The sequence below is a fragment of the Zonotrichia albicollis genome, chromosome 13 (genome assembly GCF_047830755.1).
Source record: "Zonotrichia albicollis isolate bZonAlb1 chromosome 13, bZonAlb1.hap1, whole genome shotgun sequence".
NCBI lineage: Eukaryota > Metazoa > Chordata > Aves > Passeriformes > Passerellidae > Zonotrichia > Zonotrichia albicollis.
In genome coordinates this window covers 18,289,862-18,315,888 of record NC_133831.1, presented here as the reverse complement: position 1 = coordinate 18,315,888, position 26,027 = coordinate 18,289,862, and the positions used below count along the sequence as shown (strand labels likewise).

Sequence of the window (26,027 nt, the reverse complement as noted above, 5' to 3'; positions counted from 1 at the left end):
TGCTCCCATCCCTGCCACTGCTGGGACGTGGCCCTGAGGCTGCAAGGTGAGGAGCAAATGTGCTGGCCCCTGGTAGAACAGGGCTGCTGGGTGTCTGCTCATTCATACTCACACTTGTCATTAGTTCTTTTTCACTGCTGGCTTAGGACAATAATCTCCAGCTAATAATAATGATAGGCTTGTGTGAACAGATTAACATTGGGTGTGTTGTACAAAGCAAACAGTCCAGGTGAGCATTTCCAAAGAAGGATCATAAGTAAGAGGCCTGTCTTAAAAATATCACAGTTGAAATTTTTACGATAGTGATTATTTTGCTGTGTCATTTTTTTCTAATTAGACATCTTCATTACTTTTATTGTAAACACCCTATCATGTCAGATATTCACTTAGTGCTAGTGCTCTCTTTTTAAACTTGGGGGGAAAAAACCAGAATTATTAAACCATAGATTTGTTTGCATTCAGAAATACAAGTCTCCTACCAAGAAGTTAGGCCCTACAAACACTTTTAAAGTGCTCAGATGCATGAGACAAGCTGCCTTGGACTGTGAGTCCCACTGTAACTTCATACTGTTCGTGTGTCACTGTATCCTTGAATGCTGTGAAAAATAGCTGATGTATTAAATACTCTGTGTGTCACTTGGATATGTGACTCCACAGCTTGGAAGTCCTGATCTCATGTTGAACACTAGCACGTGGTGTGTAAAGTTAGAGATATTTCTGGAGCTGTTTATATAAAATGAAGGAAAAATCATAAATTTGGGGTTGGGAAAACTAAAGTGGAAAAATCATTAGTCAGAAACAGCTTGCTGTAAGCTAATTGCTAGTCTCTTTACTGATTTCTGGTGTTAATTTTCTTATGTTGTTTTGCTTTGGGAATTTAGAAACCTAATGTACCAGAACGTTCACAATGTGTTTTCTTTTTGATTCCCACTTAGTTTAAATGTATAAATGTAGATAGTTTTCTTCTTGCAAACCAATCATTCAAATAATGGGTGATATTTCTGTTGTAGTCATTTAAACCTAGATTCTGAAAATAGTCTAATGCTCATTGTCAGATTCTCTGGTCATATTTTCAGTGAGTTTGCTCTTCATGGAAGCTGGTGGTCTCTCTGCAGCTCATATGACCAGCAGAGCTGATTTTCTGCAGGAGATCTGCATTTATGCACTATTCAAATCACTGGCACACAAAGTATCTGGTGGCATTTTAAAACTTGGGTGGGGCATGGGGGATGTGTGCATATATTTGAAGTCAATTTGTTCTCTGGTTCTGCCTCCTCCCATTGCTGCCCAAGCAAATATTCAGTAAAGCCATGTCACTGTATCATTCTTTAAACAGGTAAAATTTTAAAAATTTCTTATCAGAGTTTTAGCTCCGATAGCAGAGCTTACCTCTGAGTTCACTGCAAATAATAGAGACAAAAAATGTATCATTTAAGATAGACAGGATATATTTCAGAGGGCTTCAGTCTGTAAAGTTTTGTTTGTTTTTCCTTATTTCTACTCCTTACATGTTCGTTATGTCTAATTAAAAATACTTTGGGTTATATGATTCCCTGTCACCCTTATTCCTCCACTTCTGCCTTCCCAGTGTTCAATCCCACAGGAAGTTCCAGCTCATAAAATCAAACCAGAGCTGGGTTTGGCTGCATCTCCTCCTGCTGCTGGGACTGACTTTGGCCAGTGGCATCTCTTACTCACAGCTCTCCTTGCAGAGAGAACCAGAGGATGGGTAGAGATCATTAGAGAAAAGAAAGAGCTTTAGGTTTAACTTTTTTCCTAATCTTTCTAAAGGAGCCCATAATCTCTGCTATCTGCTTAGCAGTTTTAATTTTAAAATTGCCATTATGAAGCATCTCAAAAGCTATTCCTTTTGCAATTTTTAATTATATACTGATATAGTTATATACACTGGGGAGTTATATTATATTTTTATGGGAATCAATAACTTAATACAGGTGAGAAATAAATTGGTTCTGCCCCAAATAGCATTTTGTTGAGAAAACAGGAATGTGAAAATGGGTTCTGAAAGCACTCTTGAGGGACATTATTTTCTGTTCCTTGAAACAACGTTGTTGCCCATATTTTGAAAATAAAGAGCACTTTCTGTCTGAAAGCTCATGTTTAACAAGTACCACATGTAGAGGGTTTCTCTAACTGAATAAAATACTTAGGAACAGAAGCATGAAATTTGTAAGATTTTGTTTTCTATTTTGATGCAGTAAAGAAATAAAACTTATTATATCTAACTTTTTTGTATAAAATTAGTTTTGTGCATAGTAGAAGTATTGTACAATTAATATTGTGTAGTTACAACACAAAAATTGTAAGTAATGTTTGGTTTTGAATACTTTGTTTCCTACCAGTGTTCAGTCTGTAATGTAAATAAACTTATCTTTCATTTTGCCTTGGGTTTTAGGGTATTTAATGATTTTAATACAGTTGTTACATTACCATTCTGTCAACACACTGCAAAGCAGAGATTTTTACTTCAGCACATTATTTACATATAGATATAGCAGGCACTTTTATCTCCAAAAGTAACTCCTGCTAAGAGAATATGCACAGACACTCCTGTTCTTCCACACTGACAAAATAATTTCTAGGCATGTTTGGAGTGTTGTACACATGAATGTTCTAATTGGGTACTGCCTTCTCCATGGCAATAGTGTTTATAAAAAGGGCACTTCCCCCCCTCCTTTATCAACTTAAACTTCTGAAGTCAATGTGAAATCAAACAGTTACTTCATATTGCTTGTACCCTGGTGGCTTCTCAAGACAGTCAGGTGCTGGGGGGTTTTATTCTGAAATAAAGCCCTCTGACATTAAACAGAAAGGTCAAAACAGTCATTAGTGAAATGAATGCTCCATCTAAAAATAGCACTATTTTTATAACACTCGAAAGTGACAGAAAATAACAAGGGCAATCAGAAGTGAACTTGGAACAGGTTCTGTACAGTTCAGTTTTATTGCAATTTCTAGTTCTAGTAAGTAAAATCAGGGGAAGCAAGGTGAGACTGCACTGTACTTTTTTACCCTAACCTGTTTTATTTACTGTTGATTAAAAGGTTCATTGCAGCTGAGCAGTGTGAAGCAGGTTTCAGAATTCTCAGCTGGGGTGCTGTTGCTGTTTTCCTTACTGGCTCTCAGTGCCTTTCTCAGGCAGCCGGCAGGAGAGGCCCGGGGCTGTGGAGCCCTTCCCTCCACGGTGCCTCTGGGCTGTGGGCACTGTTTGGGTGCTCAGCTGAGGGCAGGGCCACAGGCAGGAATGGCTGCACAGGAGAGGGGAGGGGGAGAGGAAATCCAGGCTGAAGGCAGAGAATTTAGTTGGAGATGGTGAGGAGCAAATCCTGGATGAGTTTCTATAAAAAAAGAATGTTCATTTCAGACGGACTTGAAATTCTGAGGGGAGGACTGACCTAATGGTGTGTGGGGTAAGGGAAGCACAGCTGCAAAAGCCTGGGTTGGGAGAAGTCTAGGAGTGGCTGTGTGAGAAAAACCATGGGACATGGATCAGGGCTGGGCCTGCTGTTGGGTATGGAGGTGGGTGGTTGGAAACTGCCTATATGTTTATTTCTGCAGCAGAAAGATTTACAGGAAAAATAGAAATGCTTTCATATTTAAGGTGTTAGAGTGCTGTCCTGCATTTTAATCTTTCTTCTTTATGGATTTCCTTTGTCATGTTACATAAGCAGTTGCAATTATCACAGAGTTGTTTGGGTTAGAAGGTACCTTAGATCTCATCCAGTTACAGCCCCTGCCATGGGCAGGACACCTTCCACTATCCCAGGTTGCTCCAAGCCCCATTCAGCCTGGCCTTGGACACTGCCAGGGATCCAGGGGCAGCCTGTGCAGGTCCTCACCTCCCTGACAGGGAAGAATTTCCTCTCTATTTCTAACCTAAACCTGCTCTCTTCCAGCCTAAGGCCACTCCCCCTTGCCCTATCTCTGCATGTCCCTGTCCAAAGCCCCTCCCCAGCTCTCTTTATGTCCTGGAAGGGGCTCTGGGGTTCCTCCTGCAGACTGAGCAGCGCCAGCTCCCAGCCCACCTGCACAGGAGAGGTGCTGCTGCCCTGGGATCACTTTGGTCCAGGCACTAGGTTCTCAGCAGCTGCTTCTCTCCAGTGCAGCTCTCTGGTTCCCAAGCCCCATGGCACAAAAGCTGTGCTCTTGCTGCCCAAGGTGGGCACCACACACAGTAGAGCTCCTTTAGGTACATTGCACAAACATTGCCAAAAATGTAGCTAGCCCAAGGTGGGCTGTGCTGGGGTCAATTTACAATTTTAGTGTTTGTGGCTGTGTCTGGGGTGACTTGGACATTGATACAGGGTAGTTCTAAATGCACTAAATAAACTCATTGCAGTCTAGCCAGTCAAGTTTTATGTTGCTTTTGGGGGAGATTTTTCAGTCTTCAGTGGGCAGTATGTTGATGCAGTGTCAAAATTCCCTGATCCTATCAAGAAAAGATGGATGGGAGTGCTGTGCTTCCTCTGGAGCAAGCTTTAGGTTCTTGGAGCTAGGAGCACTGTACTCAGATAGCTTCCCTTTTACAGGCAGAAACATACATTCTAGTAATCTTTCCTTTTTTTTGTAAGAATGAATGCTGAATTCACTATTTTTATATTAACTGGTGATCAGATGTAGCAGAGCTGGGGTAGCAGCATCTTATTACTAAACCAATTACTAAGCTAAATTCAATTATAGCCAAATTTGCTCACCAACTCACTTTTTAGGGTAAGCTGTGAATAAAATGCTAATACACAGTGGTTTTGTGTTGCAGCATTATGAGATACCTTTTGTATTAAGTGTCTGGTGTATATTTTAGTCGATTTTCAGTATTGTAGATCTAAAATGTTGGATAACTTCCATGCTTCCTTATTGTATTCTCAGGCTGTTGAATTTTGTTGATGAATATTCCAATTACTTATCTTGTATTTATGTTAATCACTGGCTGTTAAATCCAAAATAGGAAAGTGTATTTAAATGTGAACACATTTTGCATTTCTTTAAGAGAAAGGTTTCCTCTCAGGCAGTATTTGTTTTTTATTTCTATCCACTCACTTATGCCATAGGTGCTACATCTCAGAAAATCTGCCTGAATCTGACAACAAGATCTTCCCCCATCCCAGCTATTGAGTGTTTTCCTTATCTTTGCTGCATCGTGTCACAAATTAGGGATGCAAGAAATGCCCTGCAGGCTTAGTCTAGTGCTCCATCCAGCTAGCTCAATATTCTTTCCCTGGCAGCAGAAAAGTGGATTTTTTTCCTCTTCCTTTTTCATATTTCCATTTTTATATCTACAGAATCTACAACTACCCTAGGGCTGTTAAAGGTATCCCCTTGCCCTTTATTTTTACCATCTCTTCATGTACCTGTTGTCTGGTAAAACCATCACCTTTGTATTCTGTGAAGAATTGCTTGTTGACCTCCAGATTAGTTGGTTTAATAACCTCAGGTTGGAAATATCTCTCACTATGCTGCCATGAGGGTCATAGGAATTTGAGCAGCCCTCAGTACTTTTAAACTCAGAGATCTTTATGGAATAGATTCTAACAGCTGAAAGTGCAGCCTGAACTGCCTTCCAAAGGCAGTGTGCAGCATAGCTACAGACAAGTGACTTTTTCTGAGCATATTTAACATGATAGGCATTCCTTGTAGGAACAAGGGGCTGAGTTTTCTTGGTACAGCCAGAAGCAAAACAGAAATGTTGCAGTTTTCAATGTGATTAGTGTACTGTAATACAAAAAGTGTAGAAAAGAACTGTACATGTCTTCATTGTTGTGTAACCCCAGTACTGATCATAGAGATATTAATGCATTTTTTGGCTCCATCTGTTCTCCTGCAGATTTAGTAATAATAGACATGGAAAGCAGTGACAGTGAGGTGGGAGGTATGTTGTGGACACCATTCCTTTGGAAAGGAAACATTTGCAAGGATTCCTTGCTATGGCTGTTAGGTATTTTAAAGTGCAGATTCTTATTGCCTCTCTCAGATTCTCTTGGGGTCAAAAACTTACATAATCAAACCAGAGAGAATCATGAAGTGAGGTAGATTGAAAGTAAAATTTGGGAATTAACTGATCTACAACACTGTTCCAGACAGGACTTGTGTTTTCTTACACATTTCTTTCACAAACTTAAGAGAAAACACTTGTAATTCTGAACTATACAAATTTGTGAGTAGCTATTTCTAGTGTCTTAATTGCATCACCTTTTTATACTGGTGTTGCAAAGAAATGCTTTTGTTTTGCTTGGTTTGAAATCTGACATTCTTGATCCAAATGGATAATTCCTTGTAAATATTAACAATTTGACTTGGATTCAGTGCAAGAGAGTTTAATCCCAGAATCATGCATGAGCATTTCAAACTTGTAGCTTCTTAGAAGGCTTAAGGATAAGAAAGAGGACAATTGGCAATAAGATACCAGTGGAGCTGGCTCAGAGGGCTCTGGAACTAGAGGTGGTGTTGTTGTACCTGTATTAAGCTATCCTGTGGGAAATCACAGCTTGTTCCTTTAATGCAGGAGCAGCGTGGCACCAGCTCCTCTAGACTATTTTTAGAAGATTATCTGCTCTCTTAGCCTGCCTTTGCATTTTGCCAGTGCAGTGTGACATTACAGCAGCCTTGGAATTGCTCTGCTGTGTTCTGTTCAGTGTTGTGTGCCTGGAGTTAGGAAAAAGGAGATGGAGGAGTACAGGGAGAGGGGCAGAGAGCAAAATTATTTTCTGACTTTAAAGAGAAGCTGGTTTGGGGGAGGGAGTTCTGTGCAAAGCAGGAATGTTGCTGAATGGAATTGTCTTTAAGAGCAGGGTCCTGGGCAGGAACAACCCCAGCACCAGCACAGGCAGGGGGTGACCTGGAGCAGCTCTGAGAGGGGCCTGGGGGTCCTGGTGGACAGCAGGAGCCAGCACTGTGTCCCTGTGAGGCCAACGGGATCCTGGGGGCTTTGAGAAGAGCACTGAGCAGCTCAGGAGGTGATCCTGCCCCTCTGCTCAGCCCTGGTGAGGAGCACTGCAGTGCTGTGCCCAGCTCTGGGCTCCCCAGTGCCAGAGAAATGTGGAGCTCCTGGACAGGGGCCAGCTGAGGGTGACACAGATGGTGAGGGGACAGGAGCAGCTCTGCTGAGGAAGGGCTGAGGGAGCTGGGGCAGGTTCTGGCATGGTGCCATTGGGTGAGTTCTGGCTGGTGTTGGCAGCTGGGCCACCTTGTCTCAGTCTGGGACAGAGCCCCAGAATGTGGGTACAGAGCATTGGCAGAGGGAATGCTGAGTTACCCCTGGCCAGGATCTGCCCTTGCAGCGAGGACGGAGCAGAGAGAGGACTCGCTCAGCACTGGAGGTGGGAGATCAGCTCTGCAGTGAGAGATGGAGTCAGAGGTGCTGGGCAGAGCTTACAGAGAGACAGGATGGCTGAGGGTCACCCAGCCTGCCCCAGCTGGGCAGCAAATGCTCATCCTCTGTTGGGTATTTCAGTAGAACACTTCAGAGCCTGTTGTAGCATAACCTGGGAGCACTTGTGACATAACCTGAGAGCAACAGAGCCCAGAGCTCAGAGTAAATTTCAGTACCAAGTACAGCAAGAACCCTACTTGAAATGATTATTTAAACCTCAAAAACATTTTTTAAGAGATAGGTGCATTTTGACCTGTAGGAAAATTAGTTAAGGCTTCTATTATTTCATGTTTCTCTTTCTGCCCCTATGAAAATACTGGATTTTTAATATTCTTCTGGTTTATATCTATAGTAATCAACAATATTGCACAAGCTTCCTTCTAGATACAAAGTTAATATTTGAAAGTATATATAAGTTTTCTAACTTACATTTATAGTGTCTTCAGATTATTTTCATTACTTCTGTCTCACCTTCAGGAAGTCCTTAAATATCACTGTAATTCATTCCAATGAGGCACACACTATCATGCTTTTCATGTGTATGCTGTAAAGGAAATAGCCATTTCAGATATTCAGAGGAATAAAATTAAATGGTAAAGCTTTTAAGCTGTGGGGGAGAGACAAACTAAAAGGAGAATCTTTGTTGTTTTTTGTGAGTATGTGGGGGTTTTGTTTGGGTTTTGCTTGTTAGGTGTGGGGAGGTTTCTAGTTTTGTGGTTGTTGTTTGTTGCTGGGTTTTTTCTTCTGGAAGACAATATCCCTTATTGTGCTATTTGAAATTCCCTGTACAGCCATCTACCTGCCTATTCAGTAAAACACCTCAGGGTAAAGCATTAATATTCTTTTCTTTTTTTCTTTTTTTTTTTCTTTTTCCTGCAAAATAACCATTGTGTTCTAGCTCAAAGAATGGCAGTTGAAATTGTAGGGAGGGAGGAGACAAAGAAAAAGAAAACAGGTGTTTAAATCTTAAGGAGTAGTTTTCTTAAATCTGGATTTCTTAACACTGGACATAATTTTTTAAAATGTTTTTATTCTTCAACATCCACGGTTTTTTAAAATAAAAGCTCTTTCTTCCCATTTTCCTTATTTGGGGTCTTCTCTAAAAGGCAGCAAATAAGCTTCTCTGTAGGCCTTGCCAGATAAATCTTTTGAAGCTCTATTTTGTACTGGTTTGGTGTTTTAAAGAATTTTAGTGTATAGGAAGCCAGGAATATTTCTCCATCTACTTTTCTTCTCCTGTCAACAGTGTATCTTGTTTAATTCACCATATCTCAAATAAAAGGCTAGTTGATATTTATTGATATCTATTTATACAGAAGAGTACAAGTCATGCAAATAGTTTTGAGGGTTGGGGTTTTAATCTTTCTTACTTAATACATCACTAGAATATAATGTATTTATAATTTCTAAAATATAGGTAATATTTTAAAATTATATATATTTACTAAGTGATCAAATATTTGAGACTGTGGTCTACTGTTAAATATCTCATTTCTCTTATATTTTCCTCACAGATTTGTTCCTTACCACATCACCAAATTCCAAAACCATTCAGTTTGAGACGTGGGTAAATAAGGTAAGAAAGAAAAAGTTATAAACACCAAAGAGTTCTCTTCTGACATTTATGGTGATTTATAGATAGAAGACTGATCAGTTTGGTTTTATTCTTGCTGTCTGAAAGATTTTTTTTTATTTTAAATGAGCTTTGTTAGATATATGACTCTAGGTCTTGGGTGAGATTTTCCGGGACAGAGGTTCAAAATGTCACTTCTGACTGTGCAACTTACATTTGAGGAAATCCCAAGTCCTGTGTTAACTAAATATCATAACTGAAATTCAGGGGTGAGGAGTAATAGATCAAGGGATTAATAATTTATTGAGATTCTGCTTTTGTATTGTCTAACCTGGCCAGGGGCATCCTTTGTACCTTGTTATCCAAAAGGACTAGAGCTATCAGTTCACTTTTTAATGATGATAGAAAGTGCTCAGTGTGTTTCTTGTTAGTTAGGGGATGAGTTTTTGCCTGAAAATGAATCCAGCAGATCACAGTGAGTCACTGCAGAACAGAGTCTTGTGTGAGATAACCTGGCCATCTTCTCTCAAGCAAGAGTACTGAAAGCACTTAGTCATGAATGCTGGATTTACAGCTTTAGGTAGACTTTAAAAATCATTGCCTGGTGAGTGTTTGTTAGTACACAAGGTGTTTGTCCTGTTAGGGGGATTTCTTTGAATTTTCTTACAGATTTTGGACTCGTATTCTAAATATAATCCTGCATTATACATTTTGTACTGATAGATTTGCTTATCTTTAGAAAGAAAGAATTCTGTTCTTTGGAATCAATCAACCCAGGAAAATAGGTTATACATGTAAAATGCTTGGACATGTGTATGAAACTACAAATACTTTAACTGATCCATTAAAAGCTGGTAAACTGCTCTTTATAGAAAAAAGTAATTCTCTTCATTGATGCACTATAAAAAGCTTTTTAAGTATTTGCCTTACACAAGATGTGCTTTTAGGGCCAACTAGGGACCTCTTCTATTTCACTGCATGGAAATGCATCAATATTAATTTTTCTCATCAGAATCACTGTAAATGATATGTCAAGGTAAAGATATGTAGTCAGACATGCAGTACATGTAACGCTGTGTCCAGAGTTGCAGTGAAGTCTGCAAACTAAATATGATGTGGGTCCTGTTGGGTATGGATAACTCTGCTCCTGTTGGGTATGGATAACTGCTCCTGTTGGGTATGGATAACTGCTCCTGTTGGGTATGGATAACTCTGCTCCTGTTGGGTATGGATAACTCTGCTCCTGTTGGGTATGGATAAATGCTCCTGTTGGGTATGGGTAACTCTGCTCCTGTTGGATATGGATAACTGCTCCTGTTGGGTATGGATAACTCTGCTCCTGTTGGGTATGGATAACTGCTCCTGTTGGGTATGGATAACTGCTCCTGTTGGGTATGGGTAACTGCTCCTGTTGGGTATTATGGATAACTAACTCTGCTCCTGTTGGGTATTATGGATAACTAACTCTGCTCCTGTTGGGTATGGATAACTCTGCTCCTGTTGGGTATGGATAACTGCTCCTGTTGGGTATGGGTAACTCTGCTCCTGTTGGGTATGGATAACTCTGCTCCTGTTGGGTATGGATAACTGCTCCTGTTGGGTATGGATAACTCTGCTCCTGTTGGGTATGGATAACTCTGCTCCTGTTGGGTATGGGTAACTGCTCCTGTTGGGTATGGATAACTGCTCCTGTTGGGTATGGATAACTGCTCCTGTTGGGTATGGATAACTCTGCTCCTGTTGGGTATGGATAACTCTGCTCCTGTTGGGTATGGATAACTGCTCCTGTTGGGTATGGATAACTGCTCCTGTTGGGTATGGATAACTGCTCCTGTTGGGTATGGGTAACTCTGCTCCTGTTGGGTATGGATAACTCTGCTCCTGTTGGGTATGGATAACTGTGCTCCTGTTGGGTATGGATAACTGTGCTCCTGTTGGGTATGGATAACTGCTCCTGTTGGGTATGGATAACTGTGCTCCTGTTGGGTATGGATAACTGCTCCTGTTGGGTATGGGTAACTCTGCTCCTGTTGGGTATGGGTAACTCTGCTCCTGTTGGGTATGGATAACTCTGCTCCTGTTGGGTATGGATAACTGCTCCTGTTGGGTATGGATAACTGCTCCTGTTGGGTATGGATAACTCTGCTCCTGTTGGGTATGGGTAACTGCTCCTGTTGGGTATGGATAACTGCTCCTGTTGGGTATGGATAACTGCTCCTGTTGGGTATGGATAACTCTGCTCCTGTTGGGTATGGGTAACTCTGCTCCTGTTGGGTATGGATAACTCTGCTCCTGTTGGGTATGGATAACTCTGCTCCTGTTGGGTATGGATAACTGCTCCTGTTGGGTATGGATAACTGCTCCTGTTGGGTATGGATAACTGCTCCTGTTGGGTATGGGTAACTGCTCCTGTTGGGTATGGATAACTCTGCTCCTGTTGGGTATGGATAACTCTGCTCCTGTTGGGTATGGATAACTGCTCCTGTTGGGTATGGGTAACTGCTCCTGTTGGGTATGGGTAACTGCTCCTGTTGGGTATGGATAACTAACTCTGCTCCTGTTGGGTATTATGGATAACTAACTCTGCTCCCTTCCCAAGCCTTTGGCTCTGTGCCTTTGTGTGCAGAGCCCTGTGCTGAGCTGGTGGCAGTGCCTGGGGAAGGAGCCTTGGCTCCTCTAATATGTCTGCAAAAACTCAACACCTTCAAATGGGTTTGTGCCAGCTGTGATCCAGTTCTGTGATAAACAAAGACTCAGCACTTTTTATCTTTCTGATGGTAGAATGAACTGTTGTTTTCTCTAGGCCTAGATTTTAATAAAGGATAAATAAAACAAGTTCTAAGCCAGACCTAATAAAAAGCAATTTATTTCCTAATTAGAAGGCAAATCAGGACTCTATTTTTAATTTTTATGCAGGTGTGTTGTTATATATTACATGTGTCTATAAAATCACATGTTAATATGCAAAAATGCTCAGTTGTATTCATAATAATTTAATTATCATTTAGATAATGTTGCTGAAATAATCCAATCTCTTCCTCATAGCACAGCAAAATTTATGGAAAGTGTATCTGAATATTACTATGGATGGATTTCCACAAGAATCCAGGAAGGATTAGAAATGCAAAATCTCAGTCCCAATTTTTGAAGAGTGCAGTTTCTTCCATAGCTGAGATGTCTCTTTCTTATCTGCTAAAGCCCTTCACTAGGGATCTGTATTTTCTTTGGTTGAAAAGTCAGGTTTTTTCACTTACTCTGCAATTCACTCTTTCCATCATCCTTGTTCTGTTTTCCAGGATGGGAACTTCTCTAAAGTTGGAAAAAGTAAGGAAATGCCCAGTGGTGCCAAAGTTGTTGGACAGTCTGTGTTTGCAGATTTTGGTGAGTTTGCTTCTTTTACACTGCCCTGAGTGTTGCTTTCTCTTGTTTTGGTTAGCTGCTTTACACCAGAGAACAAATAAAGGTGTTTAGCTCCAAATAGGGTTTTTATGTTTCTCTGCGTTTTCTCTTTAATGTGTTATATTTGTTTGTAAACCTTGCAAATGTCTGGGAATAATTATTTACAAATTCAGCTTTGGTTATCCCAGTACATTCTGCCTCACATGTGTCTAATTTTAGTTGCTTTAAGGTGTGATGCTACACTAAATTTTATCAGATACTTATTTTATTTGTTATGATTTTAATTTTGTTGTCTCTAACCTTGTTCAGAAAACATTATCTGATTAAATGTTTCTAAATTCTTCACTTGTACAAACTAATAAAGACTAAATGAAATAAAATTACTTGAATAAAAATTGCTGGAACGTGGTAAAATCTTAGTGGTTGTAATTGAAAATTCTGGAAGGCTTTTGGACAGAAGAAAAATTTAATTTATATGTAAATCTATTTTTGCAAGGGTTAGTGAAAGCCTCTATTTTTCTATTAGGATGTACCTTCCCAGTCAGTTGTGGCTTATCAATGTTTTGTCATGTTACAGAGAATGGGGCATGTTGGTTTTCTAGTGCAGACAATAATATTTTTCTGTGCAGTAAAATAGCAATTTTCCAACCAGAGGCAAGGTGTTGCAGGCCTGACTCTGCTGATATAATTGACTGTAAATAACATCTTAAAAAAAATAATCTACTGTATTTATACAACACACTTGTTACAGTGAGACTGACCCTGTCTTCAGATGTTGAAACAGTGCCATTGTTTGACAACAGTTCCTTCAAAAACTTTTTTTAAAGAAAATGACAATTTTTAAACTCCTTAGAGTGTGACTCACTTGCTCTGTGCTGCCACTTACAAGTGTTGGGAGGCTGAAATGTGACTGCAAGGCACCTCTGCTGGATGGGCAATGGTTCTTAGATCAGATCTACAGGAGATGAACTCAGGTAGAGCCTGAACTGTGCCCCAGGCTCTTCTGTGAAATGTTTGCCCCATTTTCTAAAGTCTTTGGCAAAGTTTTAATAAAATATTTTACTATTTATCTTCAAGTTTGAATACTTACCTATGTAGTATATGAAGGAAAGAATAGAATAATACAGTTTTTGCAGTTAAAAAAAATTAAATGTGCTGGGTCTTTTGTAATAATTTTCCAAGCTGATGTTCTGAATAATGTTTCTTAATAGGTACTAAATAGAAATCTTCTTAATAAGTTTTTAACAATGGCAATGTGAAGAGCTGTCTTAATGTAGGATAATTTTATCTCTAATGAGCCCAAATGATAAATCATAATCTTAGAAATTCATAGTAATTAATGGAATTGTAATAAACCCTGGATATCTTCACAAAGAGAAGTGGAACTGTTCCAGTGTTAAAGTTACAATTTTGCCTGTGTGGGTAAATGGAGAGCGCAGTGCTGTGGCAGGGCAGTGGTTTGGTACAGCTGAGCTTGGGAGGAGGGGCAGGGGCCCAGGGACTGCTGGGCTGGAGCTCCAGCACCCTCGTTTAATGCCCTCACTGCTAATTATCATCAGATTGATTTGTTCTGCACCAGCCCAGCGACCAAGGGGCAGCGTCTCCCATGGTGGGTGTGCTGCTCTGGCACAGTGCCTGCATTTCCCCCCTGTGCTGTGTCTGCTCACATTTAGGTACTTCACAATGCTGGCTCTGAGCACACAGCTGCTTGTGCTGAGCTGGAGGTAAAGACAATGATTACTAGAAATGGATTGTCAGATTTGAACCTCTCCTGTTTTCAGTTTTCCATTTCAAAACTGACAGAATAATGATTATGAGTCAAAGAAAGTTAAGGTGTGCTGGTTTGCAGTTTGGAATAATGTGGCCATCTATAATGGGGCTCACTGATGGCACAACAAATCAAAATCCCACAATGAAATGGAAAATGAGATATATTAGAAGATTGTGCTGCCTTCTACCTTTTGCAGGTTCTGCCAAGCTGTGCATGATGCAGAATGTGCTGTGCACTCACACTCTGCTGTGCCACAGGCACCCTGCTCTTGGCACGGGGACACAGCCACTGGCACTAGAAATGTTCAAAACACAGCACAAGCCTCTGACATTCTTACTTCTGGCTCGCCTGCCTCTATTTTTCTTCCCCTCCTTGACATTTTCTGTACCTCACAGCTGATGTGCCAGCTTTGCCATTTGCTCAAGGTCTCAGAGGGCTCTGTATCTCTGTGCTTTCCCTCTGGCACTTGCCATGAATCAGCCGTGTGCCTGTTGGGCTCTGCAGCCGTGTCAGAGCTGAGCCTGGGGCTGCTGCCTTCCCTCTCACACCCTCCTTTGTGCTTGTGCTTCTTGCACTCCTGCAGTGCAAGGTTGTGATTTGCTGATCACACCTGCCTCTTCACAAAACAAGCATTGTTTCAAAAGGTCACTTTGTCTAACATCCTTCCTGCTTCTGAAAATTTTATTTCAAGTACCCTTTCCAGCCATGAGTATTTACCAGTCATTTGAAAAAAGGGGGGAGCTTTGTATAAGCTCTGACTGAGCTTATACAAAGCTTATTCTGACTGAGAACTTCCAAAATCAACTAATTTGGGGTAAGATTTCCTTTCTTAAACTGAGCACGTTGAACAACAGCTATCAAGTATAAATTATTTGGCTAAGTGGAGTTGGAAAAACCAGCAATTAGGTGACTCATGAGAAGCTGTCACAGATGTTGGTGTAATCTTAGTACCAAGTGTTCCTGAAGTACTGAAAATAAAAGATTTTTTTTTCATTAAAAAAATATGCAGATCTATGTTTGTATGCATCTGAAAGTCCAGTACATTTATATGTGTGTGTGTGTGTGTGTGTGTGTGTGTGTGTGTGTGTGTGTGTGTGTATTTTAATGGAAAATTACATAGAAGGATGTGTGTGTATGTCAATACACTTATGGCAATGGAGTAGACCTTACACTTTATGACTAAGTTGGAACCTCTGTAATAAGTAGCACTTCCCCCTGTTACATGATAGCAGTGATTTGTACATCAATCTGATCAAAGGACAGGAAACAATTGACAAATTTGTATTGCCCTTTTAAAAATAAATCACAAATGCTTTTTGACATCTCTTACAAATGGCATTTCAATTGATTAAGGTGGGCAGAGTTGGGCACTCGAGAATTCTGCACTTATTTAGTTGCCACATTGCTCCAAACAAGTAAGAGCTCTTCATTATTACTTTTTCTATTCTTCTCATGTCACTATGGTAATTGCAGTGCAGTGGTTGCTATAGCAAAAATGATTAATCCTGCACTGTTGTTATCTGTGAGCTGGCAGAGGAGTTTTATAAGATCTGCTTGTACTGTCTTTAGAGGAAATCATAGATGTTGTCTAGAATCCTGATAAATACTTGCAAGTATATAGAGAGTTTTATTAAATGTCACTTAAATTACTAGGAAAATGTTGTAGTTTTAAAGAAATTGAAGGATTTCAATGGGACAATCTGAAAATGACCAGTTTTTTTAGCATTAGATGAATGTGAACCATATTTTGGACACAATAACCTGCTATTTTCTCATTAATGTAAAGATTAATGACATGGTTTTGAAGTAGTGAGTCAGAAATGATTAGCACAGGATATTGTGCTGATTATACGAGCCATTAATTCATTTCTATAGGAAACTGGTGTTGTAATTGGTATTTAACTATGATTGCTTCAGTTGGATAGCAGAGATTTAAGATCATCCTTTGGTATCTGAGACTGTGAAAGTTTGATTAATCACTCATTGATTTTGCTTAGTTAAGGCAAAGAACTTTGTTTTGGCCTGTATTTAAAGGAGGGAGAAAATGGCTTTTTGAAATCAAACTTGATCATGGTGTCCTCATAAGTAAATACAGCACAACTCCTCGTTTGCTTTTAGCTTTTAGCCAACCCAGTCCTTTAATTTTTAGTCACCATTTGATTTCTTAGCTGCTGCCCTTTCTCTTCTCTAAGAAGTTTGCATTCACCCCTGCTATGCACACTTTCTGAACTATGCTATGCTTTTTGAGCAAATATGAGTTGGTTTTGTTAAAGTTCCATCAAAGTCTTTTAGAGACCTGAACTCAATTTTTTCTCATATTTAAAATCCAGTTATCCAACTAATAATCCTAATAGAATCCTCTCTGTTCTCCCCCCTACCAAGTAATTGAACTATTTGATGTATGTTAACTACTTGTATGACATGTGGTAGTAATTATCACTTTCCTTGTAGGAAATGATAGCTCATTATTGCCAATTAATTATGTTTAAAGAGGATAACATAGTGCGTAACCTTTGGGGGTTTTTCAACCTTTCATTGCACAGTGCCAAATGCATTTTGTTGAAAGATTTTTTTAAAGTAGACCTTAATTATCCTGCAGCTGAATATACTTTAAATGCACTGCTTTTCTGCCTCCAGTTGCGTTTTGATTTTGTACCTTTTCATTTTATCTGTCAGCTTCATTCTAACATCTGGATTTCTTTTTTCACTCAGAATGTTGCGTCCTCAGATGCAGTAGCAATGTATCAAAGGGAAATTTTAATGGTTCTTTTTGGTAAATAAACCCTTTAGAAAACCATTCTGCTTTGAGCACTGTGTTGTGAAAATATTTAGTGCTCCTGTAGTCAATGAAAGGATTCTCTTAAGAACCTTAAGATGCAGGGTGACAATACAGCTGTGTGTGAAATGCTCTGCATATGAGGAAAGCTGGGTTTACTGGGATTAGTTTGGGTGGAAAAGGTATGAATGTTGATGGAAATGAAGCCTTCTGAGAGACTTTAGATATGGAAGAGATTCTTTTACTACCAGATGCACTTCTGAAGCAGCAGTGTATAGAGACATAGCAAGATAATTGGCACTTGTGTTTTGAGTCTGGGAAAGTGTCTTTAGGAGCTAAGTCTGTCTTCTTTGTTAATTTGTAACCAGCAGTGCTCTTCAGTGATATCTCAATGTTTTAAATGTAGATCCCAAACAGTGTCAATTTCTGAGGGGCGAAAATCAGGTTCCCATGTTTTGCCAAGGTCTTTATGTCTAGACAAATGCTAGAATCTCCTGGGAAAAAGAACTGCTGATGCTTCATATTATTTTTTGTCCAAGGGGCTTGAAACTTAAGAAGAACTTTTCTTTCTTTCCAGCAATAAAATTGGTGTAGTGCTGCATGTGGCACTTGGTTATCTGTTCCTTGCTGAGCAACTTGACAGGATTGAGTTTTTCTTTGGCTGTTGATGGTTGGTGCAGGAGGAGCTCTGGGCCCAGGCTGAGCTGACCCAAGGCAGTCCCACCAGTGCCTTGCCTTGCTTTGTGTTACCCATCCCTTCCTTTGGCAGCACCTGGAGCTTTGTTGCCATGGGAGCTTTGAAGATGAGGAACATCACAGAGCTCCAAAAGTACAGCCAGGCTTGGGAGTTTGTTTTAATGTGAAACAGGTGAAACAAGCAGCTTTCAGCAGAAACAGCCCAGGAGTTCCAGCAGTGGTTTTGTGTGGTGTGGGGGCAGTTCACATTGTATTTGCTGCAGTTTCTTTTCCCTGCTTGGGTCACAGCTAGTGCTGGAATTGCCATTTGAGGCAGAAGGCTGCTCTGTTGGCTCTGCTGCAGCCTGGAAGTCTCACTGTGCAGTTTGCTGGCACACTGTGTTTAAGTGCTTCTGTGCAGCGGAGCTGTGAATATGCCTTCTTTGGAAGGACTTAAAATCAGAATTGATTTAGTGTGAAGGAGAGGGTTAGGAGGCTTTCTTTAATGTCCACAGAACTTTGAATCATCTGTAAAAGCTCTTTGCATCTGTTTTTTGAAGTTATGATTCACATTTGCTAAAGGCAGCTGACATTGATTGTTTTAATAATGTGTAATTATCTTAGTAATTTATTGTAACTGCCTTTGTCATGACCATCTCACTGAGCACCTAAAGGCACAGAGTGACAAAAGAATTCTAATGATTTAATTTAATTAATAATTTAATTCTAATGATTTAATTACTTGAGAAGATAAATATAAGATAATCAGCTTTCAAACAAACCTTTATTTTATTTGAATATCAAGCTCAGTTGTACTTATTGTAGGCTTCTTGCTGCCCCAGAAGGGTATTGCTGTAGTACAACCTTGACAGGGCTTTTTTCTTATTTTTCTTGTATTGTTCTTCAGAACTGTAAATTGAAGACTCATGGGAGAGGATACTGAGAACTGGGCAAAGACAAGAGGGAGAGATGTATGAATGAGAACTTTGTGGTACATGAATGTTCTTATGTTCAGAATTATGAAAGCTGACTTTCTTGGCCTGTATAGTTAACATATTTCTATTTCACCAAATAGGGTTAGAAAGGACCTCTACAGATCATCAAGTCCAACCCCTAGCTTGCTAAAAAACTTCTTCTCTATTTAACAGAACTTTCAGAAGTTACAATGATCAGTCTGTGATCTCAGAATAACCCCAGAAAGTTGATTCCATTTTTGTTTTTAAAGGAGCAGAAGATTACACTGCAGCAAAAGTACAGAGCATTTAAATTAAAAAGGTTTAGATCATACACCCACCAAAAGCTGTCTTGCTCATCATAGCTACAACTTTATCTTGCAGTATTATGAAACAGTTTTGGAGTGAGTGATCACAGAACTTGCCCTTGCCATTACAGAAATTGCCCAAGTGCCATCTTCTTTTCAGAGCCCATGTTGGAAAGTACATTGCACAAGCATGAATCTAACAGTCCTTGAACCTGGTGTCACTTTGTGACACCTTTTTCTGTGTTTGTTAAGGAATTTGAACATTGGGGTTGAGTGTCTTTTGCCTAGGTTTATTCATGCTAAGGAAGTTACAAGTGTGTTTGTTTTATAAGCACCTCTGATAACTCTGAGTTTGGGAAGAAGTTTCTTTTGTGGAGCTCCTTTGACCATTTGATATTTGTGAATTCAGTTTAAAATGTATTCTCAGACTGCAGTTCCTTGGTATAGCTTTTGGAGCATCTAACATTCCAATAACATTATGTTGTGTTTAATCTGATTAACAAGATTTTTTTCTGCTCTCTCCCATTCAAATTTACTTTTAGACCAGATTGAAAATACTTGATCTGTGTGAACATTGACAGTCAGTGTTAAAGCTCAGCAATGTCTCTCACACAGCCTGTCTGTGCAAGGGGTGCTCCCAGGGCCCTGGTTTTGGGTGCCTGGATGGGGCTGCCAGCCCTTGGCAAACATGGGCAAGTGTTGGAAAGAAGGTTCTTGTTAGAAACACAGCAAACAGGCAGTTGTAAGTAATGATTCTCACATGATTCCTAGATGGAATAAGACTTCTAATTTTGTCTTTACATATTTAGACATAAGTGCAGGTTTGCAGGTGATGAGTACGTAGGACTGTTCTTTTTCTAGCCCTTTTCAAGCCTACAAGACTTGATCTTTATTAACCATGGGGTTATGCTGGATCACAGTCAGGCCAGAATTGTGTGTAGAGAACTTGCTCATTAACAGTTGAGTTTCTGTTTCTTGCTCCAAGCTGAGTGCTGCTAGCACAGGACATTTGGAGTCTGGAGTGTTGGGGCACGCCTACTGCTGCAAATGATATTGAAATTACAAATAAGATTTCCACCAGTTTGGAATGAGGTTTCATTTTTAAATGAAAGGGACAGAAAGACAGAGTAGCAGACCCCAGGAACTGAGTGAAGATTACAGAGGGTCTCCATAACGGGTTTCCTAGGTAGACCTAGGCTGGAAGAGATTATTAAAGACATGTAATGCAAGGCATTTTTCATAAATACTTGAAACCAGCCTAGGTGTGATGGGATCATCCAGCTGTTGTCACATGTTTTGTCACCTGTGCATTCCTAATTGCACTGATCAGTTGTGCTAATGATACTCCTTTGAATTTGTGTCTTCCTTTGTGGAGAAATTGAACTTCAAGATCAGAATTTAAAACTGAAGGATGTTTATTTACATTGGGATTGAAACCAGGCATGAAGATAGGAAGTGTTTCTTGGATCCAAGGTGAATTTGTTGTTAGTTAAAACTCTTGAATTAGCTACTGCTGGGGGTGTTTTTGGTGTGGTCTTCAAGGTCAGTAGTTTGCATTCCAGCAGGTGCTTCCAAGGTGGAATCACGTAAAGATGAAGAAGGAAATATTTTGGAAAAGCTGCTGTATCGATTTGTTGGTTTCACAGTGTCTTTGAAAAAGCTTCAGAAATGCAGGAGACATTTTATTTCTGGTTATAAAAGATGGATCTGTACATCGTAAGATGTGCTTTAGAAATAAAAACTGTAAAGGAAATCAGATGAAATATTATGATAGAAATGAAGAATGTTAGGCTTTTCTTCCTTTGATTACTACTTTTCTGTAATACAGAATTTGACTAATTGTGGATTTTCTTAAACTATGTTGGTACAACTCAGAAGATATTCTTGTTTCATTGATGTCCTGTTTCCAGCTACATGTTTAATGCTGGAGCTTTACTTGAAACCTTTTAACATTTGTTCTGTCTGCTCTAAGTGCTGAATTAATGTTTTTATATCTCATCTTTGTGATCGTTAAATTCAGCGGAGCAGAGTGTAAAAGAGGAAAATAAAAATCAAACAAACAAAATCCAAGCAAACCAGTCCAGTCTCCATAGTATGGATGCCTCTATATGAGAAACTTTTGTGAGGTAGATACAACAATAATTTGAATTGTGTCAGCTTAAGAATGGCCTCTCATCTTGTTTTCAGGATTTTTTTGACAAAATATATTTTAAAATAAATATTTTTTTCAAAACTGTGCAGTAAATTTTCAACAGATTTTTCTCTTTATCTTGAATTTTATTTTTTGACTACTGGATTCTTAAATATCTGTTACACAGAACTGAAGAGAAATTGCAACTGAAAACATGATTCTGTAAGAGAAATTATGTAAATGGACATTTATCTTTGGGTGAAAGGAATTGAGGAAACTGTGGCCTACCAATATGGAATATATATCCTAGTATTTTCAATTTGCAGGGACAAAGGCGTGGTGTTTGATGCATATTTGTATTTATTCATTCTTTGATCATACTGGATATTTTAATCAAATCTTTTAATCAAGTCTTGAGCTTGTAATTTATCTGCAGCACCTTCCTGTGGAAGGTGATGGCTCTGTGTGTAATTGTGTGCCAGTTCTGTCCCTCCTGTCCTGTGCATTGGTTATTCCTCAGAGCTCCAAGGGTGTTTTCATCAATGTCCTGCCCTACTCTGAGCATCTCCTACCCACACTATCAAACTGACTTATTGGTATAACAAGATGAATGTTTGCAGTATAAGTAGAATCAAACATTTTATATTCTCCTCTGCTCCATAGCATAATTTAAAATGAGAACATCCTCGTTCTTGTCCCTTTGTCAAACACAGGAAGGTGGTTCTTTGTCCTTGTGTGTTATTGAAAAACTTCTAAAATCACTTCAGACTGAAACTTTTGTGGAAATGTATTTAAAATGTTAGGGCTTAATTTACATTTTGTATTCAGAAAATACATGTCTCTGCAGCATTAATTAAATTTTAGCAAATTCTTCAATATTCCCATGGTTTATAATTTGCAAATTGAACACTTTCTTCCATTTAAGTTTAGAAAAAACTAGTCCAACAGCATTTTAATGTGTTCATGCAAGCAAAGATTCAAGATCACAATGTTTTAATTGTTGTTCTTATATGATGCAGAAGGAGAACCTTCAGAAGCTGGTGCTGATTTCAGACAGATTCAATAGTTGCTGTGTTGATTTCTCTGTTCAGGAGTGGGGATTCCCTTTCCCATCTCTTTGGGTGTGAACTTCCTGGATTTCTATCACCTAGGCTACTTCACATCCTAAATTCTCTATCCTGGAGCAGAGAGCTGCCATGAGCATTTGGGAGGGCTTTGGTGGTGAGGTAAAGTAATTCATGAGGCAGATGGGATGTAGGAAGCCACTAAAAGTTTGGCTTTATCACTTGGAGATATTTGGGGAAGTCTGATATTTTCATCACTCCTCCTCCCCTTATAACCCTCCTTTCCATCTCCCAGCTTGCTGATGGCACAGGGGAGGGAGCCAGAGCTGCAGCTGCACAGCCATGGGTGTGCACACAGCCCAGAGGGAGCGCAGCCTCACAGAGGCACCGGCTGGCGGCTGAGGGAGCTTGCTCATGGTGCTGGTGAGGTACGACAGGACCTCTGGGCTGGGGCCACTTCTGGACTGGAAAATGAATAAGGGCTTCAGTGACAGGCAAATCTGGGTTTTGCATATTAGCTCAGGAGATTTCATCAAGCCATTTTACAAAACCGCTTGCCTAAATAAACTGGTTTGGATTTCTGCAAAGCCAAGCAGTAGATGTGCCTGAGGCCCCTTGGTGTTCTCAGCACCTTTATGGTTCATACAGAAATCTGTTTTGTAGGATGTTCATAAGCTGCATTTCTGAAACATCAGACCAGCACAAATTTCATTTATTGTGGGATAGCCAAGCAGCTGTCAGGGAGCCAGACTGAGAGGTTGTTTGTGGCTGCAACCTGCAATATTTTATAGGTATAATATAAATCCAGTGTGGAAATGATTCAAGTAATTAACGTGCCAGCTGAGGACCTCTGTGTGTTTCAGTGCTCACAGTGAGCACTGTGGTTATCTCAAATGAAACACCCAGCTCCTCAGAGCTGCACAGGCTAGGGGGCAGGGTGAAGAGGTGAATTGTTTTGGTTACACTGTGAGCTTTGGTTCCATGGCTGGAGAAGTGGGTTGCCTGCAGTGTGCCCGAGCTGGGTGCCATGGCAGGCTGTGGCTCTGGTGGCTCTGGCAGCCCAGGCGCTCTGCCCAGTGCTGCTGCTGCCCCTGGGCACTCTGCTGCTCTCCCTCTGTGCCTCCCCTGGCCCTGGGCGAGGGCAGGGCTGCAGGCTCACCATGGCAACACTGAGATTTCTCCTGCGCCGGATAATGGACAGTAAATTATCACTTTTTCCCCACTCCATGTCAGAACTCCAGATGCAAATAGTCATTGCTTGTTTAAATATTAAAAGGTCATTATTCTACTCAAGGTTTTGGAAATACATGGATTAAAGGCTCTTAAAGAACATTTTTGAAAACCTGTAATTTACTCAAATTTACCTAATTCTGTAAGCCTGGGATTTATTAGCCATTGTGTTAATCAACTCCCCGGTGTTGTGTTTTGTGTTAAGTACAGATTAAGATATTACTTGTGAACTCATGACTCTTCCTGAAGTCTTGCTGACAGCACAAGAATTTAAAACTAGTTCAGAAAATTAAATAAGTTTTTATGGTGGACTTGTAATGGCGGATTGGTATTAAAGGTAATTTTTTTCCCAGTATGTCAGTAAAATTTCAAATTCTCTCAATATTATGGGTCAAGATGAAAGTACATTAGCAAAGGCAATCTTCAAACAAAAGACATAAATTATTAGGTTAAGGATTTGAACAGGTCTAGTTTATATAATGTAATTTTTCACATTTAAAAAAGGTGTAAATTATTCACAGCTGATTATTTCATATAAGCAGAGTTTCTGATTTTGCAGATACAAAGCTGACAAGCTTTTTTTTTTTTTCTTTTTGACAGATGGGGATGGACAAAGTGAACATTTATTACCAGTCTGTGAAGATGAAGCATGTCAAAGAAGTGCCATCTACCTAACCAAGCTGGGACTGGACCAGGTAATGTGAATTTGGAATAGCAAATACAAAGCAAAGTACTGTGTTTATATAATTATATAAAAGAGAAATTTTTCAGGAAAGGAAAAAGATCTCCTCACCTTTAATTATAGAATACAAGAGACTTGTATTTATGTACTTGTGTGTTCCCTATCTGAAAAAATACAAATTTGGTAAAAGAGGTTCCTGGAATTTTTTATAATGGATAATTCTACTCAAAGAAATGCTGGAGGCTCCTGAAGAGTCACTTTCTTGTGAAACACTGCATTCTAAGCACCATAACTGTTCCAGCATGAGATGAAAAACAAGGTTTGTGCTAAGAGCTGGAAACAAGTCTAATTCAAATGAGCTTGTTTAGTTTAACTTGGGGAGTTATTTTACAGTAAAAATAGATATGCACACACATGTATCATTGAACCAGCCCACACTTCTTACCCCTAATTTCTCCTTTGTCTTTGTTTCTTACTAATGAAGTAAATTTCCAGGTGCTATAGAACACTTTTTAGGCTGTGTGTCTTCAGGGCTGGGATCTGTTAAATTATTGGAGGGTTGTTTGTTTGTGACACTACTGGCTTTCACAGACTTGGTTATAATTCATGGAATAGATTATTATATGTTCATTTATTTAAAGATGTGATCATCTGGTTTAAGAATATACAGGCTCTAATTTATAATAAAGTTGCAGCACACAATAAATTAGCCAGGTGTCTGTTGGATGGCTTAATAAATGTTTTACTAAATTCATGTTTTGCAATGTGAACCTAAAGGCCAAGGTGACATATAAAGTGCTTGTAGCTGACAGCAAAACCCACTGTAGGGTACTCAGAGAAATCTAAAATGTGTGCCATGCATGTTGCTAACCATGTTATGAATTACTGATTATTCCCTCACTGAAAAATTTTCAGTTGAATTTTGTGCTAAAAGTAGTACCCTCTCTGACCTAAAATGCAGAATTTATGGCTGAACTTGATACAGTCTGCAGCCCAAGTTGAGAGTGTAGATTTTGTCATTTAAAGAATCAAAATTTATAGAACACAGGCTGTAGCCTACTAGTGAGGAAAATCACTCTGTGTAGGAAAGGAAAGCACAGAGCTCCCAGTCAGTGCAGGGGGGATGACTGGGATGGAACATGACATCAGAGTATGAAAGAATAACTCTAAATTTGGTCATTTATATCTTTCAGCCTTCTGAGCTCAGCAGCTGTGTTCTCAAACCCCCCTTTTGCTGTGCTCACTGGTTGGTTGGTTCTGGGTTCTTGGGTTCTTGTTTGGGTTTGGATTTTTTTTTTTTTTTACATTCATTCATCCCCTCTACACACAGAGCACAGGCAGTGGATTGGAGCATTGCTGGGTGCTGGGGTACAGCAGGGTTTGAGTTTGGGGTCAGAGCCTTTGCAAAAGCAAGGGGATGCTCCGTTTGTGATCCTTGCAGTGCTCCAGGAGAACCAGGCTGTGTGGAACAGGGGGGCCTGGGCTGCTCCTTGCCAAAGGACAGCTGCACTGGAGCCCTCAGCTTACTTCCTTACTCTGGATAATACAAGAATTAAAAGGAATTTGAGTTTTGCTCCTCAAGTAAATTTGAGACAAAACATTGTAAATTAATTTCACTGTAGAAAGTGAACCCCACACAAACAGCTGGAACCACTGGGAGCAGTGGGGTCTGAGGATCCTGTTGGTCAGGTTATGTTCCCAAAAGGAAGGGGTGCAATAGTACCAGAGGAAGGTGTGGGTCAGTTTGCATAATTTCAGAAAGTTTCAGGATAGAGTCTGTGATTGTAACCTGCTCTGATCTAACATTGCATACAGCCAGTTTTTATAGTGCTTCATAAGTTCATTTTTTGAAAATAAAAACTACTAGTTTGAATAAACTACTTAGTCACAGATACATCAGATATTTAACCTATATTTAATTTGCTTACTCAATTTAGCAATTTCACTGTGTTGTTTCAATTTGAAAAAAAAATCCAAGTACAATGACTTTTGACATAAAAATTAAATATTGCAGTGTGCAGTGCACTGAGAGAGGGGCCCCCAGGGAAGGGACCTGGGGTACTGCTGGTGCTGGGGCA

At 39.7% G+C, this 26,027-nt stretch overlaps 1 protein-coding gene across 1 annotated transcript in view; it reads left to right on the top strand.

Annotated features, from left to right (window-relative positions):
* ITFG1 (integrin alpha FG-GAP repeat containing 1) overlaps positions 1–26,027 on the top strand; it is a 73,492-nt gene that overhangs the window by 13,919 nt on the left and 33,546 nt on the right. The window contains exons 7-9 of the mRNA XM_074551175.1: positions 8,902–8,963; positions 12,257–12,341; positions 23,868–23,962. Of these exons, the coding sequence (XP_074407276.1) occupies positions 8,902–8,963; positions 12,257–12,341; positions 23,868–23,962 (242 nt within the window). The remainder of the gene's footprint in view (positions 1–8,901; positions 8,964–12,256; positions 12,342–23,867; positions 23,963–26,027) is intronic.